The 10,260-nt window shown below is 34.0% G+C and overlaps 1 protein-coding gene across 1 annotated transcript in view; it reads left to right on the top strand.

The window, feature by feature from the left end:
• The first annotated feature begins 5,719 nt into the window (after positions 1-5,719).
• The window catches only part of LOC106681419 (solute carrier family 41 member 1), a 197,404-nt gene continuing 192,863 nt past the window's right edge, over positions 5,720-10,260 (top strand). The window contains exon 1 of the mRNA XM_014421732.3: positions 5,720-5,860. Within this exon, the coding sequence (XP_014277218.1) occupies positions 5,842-5,860 (19 nt within the window). The 5' untranslated portion in view covers positions 5,720-5,841. The remainder of the gene's footprint in view (positions 5,861-10,260) is intronic.

Below are 10,260 nucleotides of genomic sequence, written 5' to 3'. Positions count from 1 at the left end.
TGTAGTTGAGATGTGGATGAGGCTGTGACTCAGGGGCTGGGTAGTTTGTATGAATCGGAGCAGTGGGTGTTGGGTGAACCCGTCGTGAGGTATACGGTACAGGATCTATTTTAACCGGTAATTGGGGTGGGTTGTTTACTTGCAGAGTAGGATGAGAAGGTGCTGGATGTGGATGTTCCTGGGATTTTTTAAATTAAAACGACATCCTTGTAAATTCGTAGTGGCCCCGCTCGAATATGAATGCCGTCTTATGTCGATCTTTAGGGTGCATTTTAATTCGATGATAACCGGCCTTCAAGTCCAATGTTCTGAATGCCGTCGCCCCGCTTAGCCTGTCCAAAATGTCTTAAATCTTGGGATCGGATACTTCTCGTTAATGGTATTTTAGTTCAGCTTCCTACAATCTGTCACCTTCCTGTACTTTTCGGTAATTTCACCAGGCGCGCTCTTCTTTTTTACTACCCACAATGGACTATTGTACGGAGATGTACTATCAATAATTATTCCTTGATGTTTTAAACTTTTGAGCTCTATTTCACATAAGTGACCTTCTCTTGTTTAAGTGTGATCTCATGGACCGTCTTCCCAGGTTCCCCCTTAAAAAAAAAATATCGTCATATTCCCTCTTGAGTCTCTAATATAAATGTTTATATTTTCTATTATTTAGATATTTTTCAACTCTACTGCTTTATAATAAGCTGGACCAGAGCCATTTTACTTCTTCCCATGAAGATTACGTATGTGTAATTAATTATTAGCTTGGTTAAATCGGATTAAGGGAGGCGACCTAATTATAGCACGAATAAAAGCAAAGGTAGAGGAAGAGTATTATATTGAATGCAATGTATCGTTACTGGAATCGCAATTATTGAGGCGCTTGCATCATTGCATTTACATATGCATGTAAATGGTATACCTAAGTCGGGAAATTCAAGAGCTGGTTCCCGTTGTAGGTGATCAATGCATTTTCGGACGTTATATGCTATGTTTGGCGTCACATCTATCGTGCTCCATTTCTTTAACAAATTGTTGAGGGGTACAAGATACTCAGTCATGTCCGGAACGAACCTTCTGTATTAATTTAACGTTATGCTAGGGCAAGACCAAATCAATTTTTTGGGACATACTATCTCCAAGGAAGGTGTGAGACCAGACATTCAGAAGGTGTGAGCCTTGCAAAGGATGGCAGTACCAACAGTCATAAAAGGAATACGGCGATTGCTTGGGTCGTAAAATTAATAATACAAAAGGTTCGTTTCGGACATTTGGGACGAAAGGATGCCGTTTGGCCTCAAAAATGCTCCCATAGCCTTCCAGCGCCTGATGGATGAGTTTTTGAGAGGAATTGACGAATCTGTATGTCAGATTTATATGGATGGTCTCCTAGTATTCAGTAATAACGAAGACGAGCACGTGCAACATTTACATAGCGTATTCCAGAGAATTAGGAAATTTGGGCACAAATTGTCACGGGAAAAGTCGGTGCTGGGACAGGAGGAAATACAATTTCTGGGTCACGATTTCTAGGGAGGGAGCTAAACTAGACGCGGATAAAGTTGCAGCTATTCAGAAACACTAGTGACATAAAAGGAATTCGGAGGTTGTTAGGGACTTTAAATAATTACAGGAGGTATGATGGAGGACAATACCAGACGGTGCATGGAGAGGTTGCAGCAAGAGCCGGTACTCGCTTTTCCGGATTTTAATCGCCAATTCACAATAACCATAGATGCCAGTGAGTATGCGCTAGGATCGGTGTTGTCTCAGGAGGGCGATGAGGGAGAGCGCTCAGTGATGTACGCCAGCAGGTGCCTTACGGAGACATAAAGTATATACAGCGCAATGGAAAGAGAACTCCTGGGAATAGTGTGGGCCGTCGATCACATTAGGCAATAAGCGTTCGGCAAAAGGTTCAAGGTACATACTGACCACAGACCACTCCAGCTGGTGGAAAAGCTGAAGGAATCGCCAGCCAGGATAACACGCTGGAAGGAGCTTCTTGCGCAATATAAAATGGAGGTTATATATAAACCGGGCAAAGAAAATGTGGTGGCCGATTGGTTGTCTCGAGCCATAACCAACGTCGTGGAATAAGAAAATAGCGAACTATCCGGTACCATGAGACAGTTTCTGCGGAGATGGACGCTTAGAGAGGAAGAGCAGGATGAAGCGGTAGAAGATGATAGGGAAGAATCTTCGAATAACGAGAATTTGACAGAATAAAGACCAGGAGGCATAGAGGGAATGGAGGAAATAATTAACAACTAGAAGAGACTAATTATTTAGAGGACGAAAATCACCGGAATGACCAAAATTAAATATAGTGAGTACGGGAGAAGTAAAATAACGACGATTTGGTCGTAGCCAGACGTGAAGAATGACCAGATCTGTAGAATGTTGAATAGTGCTTCGAAGCATGGAGAAAAGCATCACCTGTCTGTTGGGAACGAAACCGTTTGGAAGAAGATCAAGCGACTATGGCGTGATGGACAGATTGGAATGGATAGGACATTCGTCCGTTGCAAACTGATGGTGGAAACCCTTTTTGGAAAACGAACAACGAGAAGTCACCATAGCGTATCATCGGGGTAAGATAAATCACAGCGGAATCCATGAGACTATGCAAGCATTAAAGAGAAGATACTTTTGGTGGGGGATGAGGAAGACTATATCAGATGTTATAGGAAGCTGCGAGGTTTGTCTACGCACTAAGTACGACAGACATCCGGCTAAAGGAAGACAGGAGAAATCACCTACCACAGATGTACCGCTCACAGATTATTAAATGGGTGACAATGATTGACCTTTTCAGAAAGGAGGCAATGACAGGTGCAGGACAGGTGTTTGGAACCAGTATTGAGAGCTCTCTGCTTGTGGTTTCAGTTCTACGGAGTTTCAGTTCGGAACGCATTTCATCGGATGGTGAAAAAGAATTTGACAACGCTTGGATACGAAAGGAAATGAAGGACTTGGATGTGATATGGTACCTCAACACGCCAGGACACCCCAAAAGTAGAGAAGGCGTACAGCGGCTTCACGACACGCTGAGTGATCACCTTCGATTGTACCAGATAGACCAAGGACTGGAACCGGACGTGGCAATGCCAAAAGAAATTGAGCCATACAATCATTCGGTGCACACTGTTACGGGGTTTTCGTCATTCGAGATATTTTTCGGGCTTTGCGGAATCTGACGGGATTATAAGGGCACGGCGGTGGACGATGACGAAGAGATATGTAACAATCATGCCACTAGGAAAAAGCTATGGGAAAAAGTCCGGGGAAAATTGGAGATGGAAAAAGCTAGGAGAGTAGCTCGGGAGAATTTAAACCTCACGGATAGGAAGGGAACGATAAAAATCAGGACAATTGAATATAGAAAGTTGGGGTTGAAAAGGGGTAAGGAAATACAGCGATACGAGGGACTATTCAGGGTGAGTTTTATATTGTTATTACTGGAAGTTTTAACTGTTCAATATGGACAGTTCTCTTCTTTTTAGGTTCTCGGATACTCTCTACTGTAACAATATTATGTTCTCTAGTGCTTACCACCTATGTAAGCATGTACCTAAATGGGCCAAGGCGGCTCAAACGTAGGCTGAGACACTAATATGTAAAGATTTTTTTTTTTTAACAATATCCGTTTTACATACCTACTATATATTTATGCATTGTATTGCCTTTTGGGCTCTGATAAGAGAGAAACAACTCAAAGTTAAGACGTTAGATAAACAGAAATCTAACGGTCAAAAAGATCGTTGAGATAAAATAGTAAAACACATAAAAAGTGTTAAATGTTAAATTATGAGAGCCCAAAAGGTAATAAAATGCATAAATATATAGTGAGTATGTAAAACGGAGATTGCTAAAAAAAATCTTTACATATTAGTGTCTCACCCTACGTTTGAGCCACCATGATTGTTTGTGAATTAATCACCTAAATTCAGAAATGTCCACTTCAATAACAAGTACCTATGTTCTATTAAAAATTATTCATGCATTTTTATAAATTCAATTTCGGGTAGCTTTTTCACATTTACTTCTTCAGTTATATTTTCATTGAAACGCGCAAAATTTAAAAAAAAAAATTTGAAAAACATAAACACTGCTCAGAAATTTGAATTTTATTTTATAAATTTTGCCATGCTTGGACAGAAATGATGAACCTTGACGTAATAAAGCATCTCAACACACTAAGGCACGCCAAGAGTAGAGGAGGCTTCATGGCACTTTATGGAGTGACAATCTTCGATTATAACTGATCGACCAGGGACTGGAACCGAACGTAGCAATGCGATTGCGGCATACAATCATTCCGTACATATAGGTACGGGGTTTTCGCCATTTGAGATACTCTTTTGGCTTCACGGACATCTACGGAACTATAAGGGCACGGCAGCGGATGTAGAGGAAATACACAAAAACCATGTTGCTCGAAGAAAGTAATGGGAGGAGGCCTTGGGAAGAAAGGAAAAATCCAGGAGGTTGACACGGGAGAATTAAAGATCACGGATAGGATGGGAGCGATAAACCTTCCTATCCGTGAGGTTTAAATTTTCCCGAGCTCCTCTCCTAGCTTTTTCCCTCTCCAATTTTCACCGAACTTTTTTCCATTGTTTTTTCCTAGTGACATGATTGTTACATATCTCATCACCGTCCGATAATCCCGCCAGATTCCGCAAAACCCGAAAAGTATCTCGAATGACGAAAACTCCGTGCAGAGGCACTGTGTTATGTCATATCGTTTAACCTTGTTTGGGACCAATTTTAACCTTGCGAGTCAGTCAGACAAGCAAGGAGGGCAACATGAAAATTTTCAACGATCTCTACACCCCTCTTCTGTGGAACGCTCCTCGAAACGGTAATGTATTCCTCCCAGATTAGATTGCAATCTAAAGTGTAATAATCTTTGAGATCATTTTAAACAAGAAATCAGAGACGAATTTTGAGAAAGAATCCATTGGACGATTTTTGTAATCGATGAACAGTACTATATCTACTAGGAGAATAATAACAAACACTATAAAACCTGATCCAATTGTGAAAGAAGAATGTGTTCTTTCTCCAGCTTTCTTCTTTGAGGTCCTCGAAAGCGTAATGAGAGCTACGCGCATAACATGAAGGCGTGAAGTCTAATGGGGTCTGAGAGAGTGTCTTGAGGATCTCGACTACGCCGACAAGCGTAGAGGTTCAGCGATCTGCCGTAAACTTAGATGCTTCATACGTTCATAGAAATCGCCAACCGAGTTAACTTCGGTAAAACAAAGGAAATAAGAAATGAAGTGGTTAAATTTTAAAAAATCTGATGGTTACATAAAAAATGAAGTTGTACAGTGGCACCCCCAGAAAAAAGAGAAAAATATAGAAAGATGTGGCACAGGTCAGCAGAAAAACATCTAATCTGGGCCGACAAACGCGATAAGAAGCAAACTGGATTGAAGTTAGAAGAGTTGAATGAAGTTAAATAGTAGATCCCTTATGCTCTATAAGGAGTCAACAGAGATAACCTAATTTAAGGAAAATAATGAGTTTTATTGATGGCTTATAAAAGGTACCGCAACACAATCATTATACACAACTGATTAGTTGGCTTTTGTCTCAATTAAATATGCGTTGCATTAATTAAATAACTTGATAATATGAAATTATATGAATTTTATTATGAAAATATCTAATGACGAGCATGTTAAAAAAGGTGCTTGCCCTGAGATTTGCGAGAAGTTGTCCTTAGTGAACGATATCATTAGATTGGTTATAATGAGAGCATTTATTTTAAGTTCTAATTTATAACGATAGATATTGCTATAATTCGAGATATGTCAGTTGAAAAGTTTCTCTGATATGGATAGTTACGATTATAGTAAGTACTGCTGGATGTATTTATTTTTAAATGATTGTCATTCTATTTCACCTTTATATAGATTTCCTATATCAGCCGTTTTACCTTCTCAGAGTAATCTAGTTCAATTAATATTGATTTAATTTTTACATTTGAATGGAAGTTAATTTCTAATTTAAAATCCTCCTGCTATTTTAAGTTACATGAATATCGCTCTATATGAAACCGTTAAGATTGAAATTATCTGTCCAATTTTATTGGTCATTTGAAAATTGTTTTGTTTAAAAATAACTTAAAATTTTATAATTACTGTATTCAATGATGGAATAATGATATCTATTAGGTGATGATGATTACAAACTATTCTTCTTTATTCACATTCTTTATGTCAAAATAGTCTTTTTAAAACCATCTTTTGCTGATAAATTAGTTTTATGAAACAGTTATTATTGAAATTGAGTAAATTACATCTTTAGTTTTTAAATTAATTTCATCTTTTTCTTCTTAGAACCCTTACCTTAATAGTTTTCTTAAACAATCATTACTTATGGTTTCAGTAACCTTCTAATCTATTCTATTTTGAAATTACAATTTGATTAAATGATTTTCTTATCTTATAAAGTTATTTTATCCTTTTATTTGTGGCTGATATTAATTTAGTTTTCTATTGTCAACTAATTATTGCTGTTATTTTAGAATTGCTTTTTGTACTTATGTGTTTGTTGACAAATTATTTGATTATAAAATATAAAGCATGTATATTCCTGGAAATGTATGTTTGCATGAGTGTGAAAATCAGTGGACTAATAAACCTGTAAAATAAAAGAAATTCTTTATTTCATTAATTTGTAATCTGTCTTTGTTATTTCATCTATGTTTATGATTTATTTCTATAGCATTTATGTGATTTAATCTCAGCTTTTTAAAAACTTTAAGTCGGTTTTGTGGTTTATTCATTTATAGCAAGAAAATATAGAACTGGAAGGTATAAATTTTACTAAAATATATATTATAAGAGTCAACACAAAACTAACATAAATGTCTTAAGACTATTTTCAACTTTAATGTCTTTGTACACTGTTAAAGAAGTTTAGTTTCTGTTATATGATAAGTAAAATTCAATTTCAAGTAACTAGTATGATTTTAGTGAGTGTTTATTATGAACTATAGATAGTAAATTTAATGAATGAAAACTAATTATCTGTCTGTTATTTACTAATTATCTATTAAAATACATCACTGTTAATATATTATTGTTAGCATCATTTTAGCCAATGTATTAAATACAGTGGAATATTTTTGTTGACTCATTAGTAATTTACTAATCCTTGGGTTTCTAATTATTGAAGTGCTTTATTGCATATTGCTACCAAAAGTCCCCTTTAACTCAACACATTTTGTCTTTCTGGGACATTGTATTTTTGTCTGCATATTCTTGACTGATCCCTAAAAAATTATTTTGTAACTCTTTGAAAAGTTTCATTTTCATTTTCAATTATTAACTCTTGAAAATATTTCTTTTTAATGCTTTGTCCATTTATTGTTTTGAAGAGTTTTGAATATAAATTGTTTACAATTATTTTCTTATGTTTATTGGTTGATTTTCATCAAGCTATTGCTTTTGTCTAGTTTTAACCAAAAATAATAAATTATGTCAATTAACCTATTAATTTATGTCAATGAGGTTAATTAACTATCTTTATTTCTTTGTTATTGATATTCTAAGGACCCATTCCACTAATGACATTTCCGATGTTGAAACTTGATGTTCTTGTTGTAATTGTTAAATATGTTAATTATGAGAGATAGTTGACCGTGGATGACTTGTACGAGGAGAAGATGGTTGGGGGTGCGGTCAAAATGAAACACAAATAAGTTGTGGTGGGTGTAAAATATGTTAAATATGTTGTTACTCCTTTATATGCATAAAAATTCTTTAGGGCCTAACCTGCTTAATGTTTATTGTGGGGGAGGTGAGATTGAGGTTAGGGAAATTATAACACCATCCTGTATAAATTAAATTTTAGTTCAAAGTTATTTAATTAATAATCTTTTAGTTACAAATGTAATTTAAGATGATTATTTGACTTTCCCCCCAAATTATTTATGTGGAATTAGTTATTTGTTTTCTTTTTCTATTAATAAATTATTTGAATTTACATCTAAATGGAAAATAACAATTATTTGTTTGTAACAAATTAAAATCATTTGAATTAATAATTATTTGGAAATATTGTATTTTGTTTTACAAGTGTAATCTGTCAACGGAGCTCTTTCTAAAAAGAGTATTTAACACCAGGTAGAGCCGTCTTGGTTTTAAGTTTTCTCTTATTATAAATTTAAATAAAAGTTATAAATTTAAATAAGTCTAATTAGATTGAAACTGTTTGACAAGATGTAACATGTAAAGCCGTGTTTGGTTATTATAAAAGTACCATAAAATAAATCATAGAAAAATAATAAGCAATATTACTTATTTTATACAACTTGCTTTTTCTAATATAGTTATATTTTAAAAAAATTAGAACTATTAAACTGTTGAAATAATGGCAGTATGTTTTTATATGAGTACACGATTGGAAGATAGTGTGAAGAAAAATATCTTGCCAGATGCGGTGTTACTATGTGCAAATTACCAAGTATCAGACATTTAGGTCACCATAGGTCAACTGTTTTGTTAGTCATACAAGTTTTAAATATTTAGTTTGATTAAAAGTATTATTTTAAAAAACTAGGAAAACATTTTTTATTATTCAGTGTATTTTGTTGATTATTTGTATGTGTCTCCATTTGCGTGTGTGTTCAGGTGCGGGTAGATTGCTGAACTGCTTGAGAATTTTGAATTGATACTGTCAATAATCTTTGTTGTTTTTTATGCTTTTACGTTTTTATGTTTGTGTCCTTTTAACCTTTCTATATTTATCTTTCTTAAGCCAACTTTATTTGTTCAATATTAGAGTCAATACCAAATTATATTGACTGTCTGTATAAAATATTGACTATATAAGGCATGTATTGTAACAGTTATATAGACAGGTTTTACATGTAAACCTAGTAATAATAATAATATGACTTAAATGTCCTAGTAAATAGTTGCTACAAACATGAGCTTAATTTAGATAAATCCTAACTAAAATAAAAAAAAATTACAAAACACTTATAATGTAGACAATTATTCATACCAAAATCTTTGATAATTTTAATATATTAAGAAATGCTAATTCAGAAGCATAATATAACTAAAATCTTTTTTTATGTTAATTTCATCTTTAGATATAAGTAAAAATTGAATTTTTGTATAGCCAAAGTTTCATTAAGATTATTATAAAAGAATTCTCTTGAAAAGTTTTTTTAAAACATTTTGATTTCCTTTTTCTTTCTAAACTTAAATAAATAATTTCAATAGAAGTGGAATACTGTGACTTCACCCAGCTCTGATCCCAACTTTGTTGTAAAAAATTTGGAACAAAAGTCTACTTACACTTGTCAAATTTATTATATTATTTTTTCTCACATAAAATTATTTCATTCTAAGATGATTTAGAGAACAGGAAATCATATATGTATAAAAAAATAAAAATAGAAGAGAAAATCTGTATATTTCACTTTGCAGCTACGATTACCTTGTACAAACCCCAGTAGTGTTTGTGTGGTAGTGGAATGAAATTAAATGATAATCAATCTATATTCATGGATACTTGGTCCCCTCAAACTAACAATTTGGAACAGTTTTAGCAGCTTTTGTCTAGTGCATTAACTTATTTTGAACATAATTAAATTAATCTATTACAATATTTATATAAAATAAAATATGAAAAAAAAAATATTGATCCATGCTTACATTTTCTATTATTCACAAGTACCACAGAAGTTTGATAGTCAAGGAGATAAATATATAATTGGTGTTTGAATAATGTTAAGGAGGAAGCTTTACGGATGGATATGGGCAAAGGATTTTTCAAAGGAGACAGTTCTATGGGTAGTGAATAGATAAATGTAGGGTGAGGAGGTCACTGATATAGGAAGGTTTTTGGTCATTAGGGATTGGAATATAAATGTGCCAAGAATGTATTGTCTGTGGATACTGGGATAGAGCCAACTTTGCTTGGAATAGTAATGAGAGACATGAAAATGCCTGGAAATACCAAAATAAAACTTATAAAGATGTTCATTAGTCTTTTAGTCTCATTTCCTATTCAATGGGTAGTCCTCCATATACTAAGCATCCGTAGTAGATTTAAATCTCCCATTTTGTAGGGAGGTAGTTGAAATGTCAATAGCTGTAATTATTTGGTAGATATGGGAATTGAAAGTAGTTTTTGATTTTTATATTTTTACTAATTAATACAACTTTGTAACCATGGAAGCAGATTCACTACATTAATATTATAAGGTTTCTTTATAGAGTACAGTTATTAAAG

The sequence above is a fragment of the Halyomorpha halys genome, unplaced genomic scaffold (genome assembly GCF_000696795.3).
Source record: "Halyomorpha halys isolate HHAL.00 unplaced genomic scaffold, Hhal_1.1 Scaffold337.1, whole genome shotgun sequence".
In the NCBI taxonomy this organism is placed as follows: domain Eukaryota; kingdom Metazoa; phylum Arthropoda; class Insecta; order Hemiptera; family Pentatomidae; genus Halyomorpha; species Halyomorpha halys.
The sequence above is the reverse complement of the archived record's forward strand: the minus strand, read 5'-3'. Positions and strand labels throughout refer to the sequence as shown.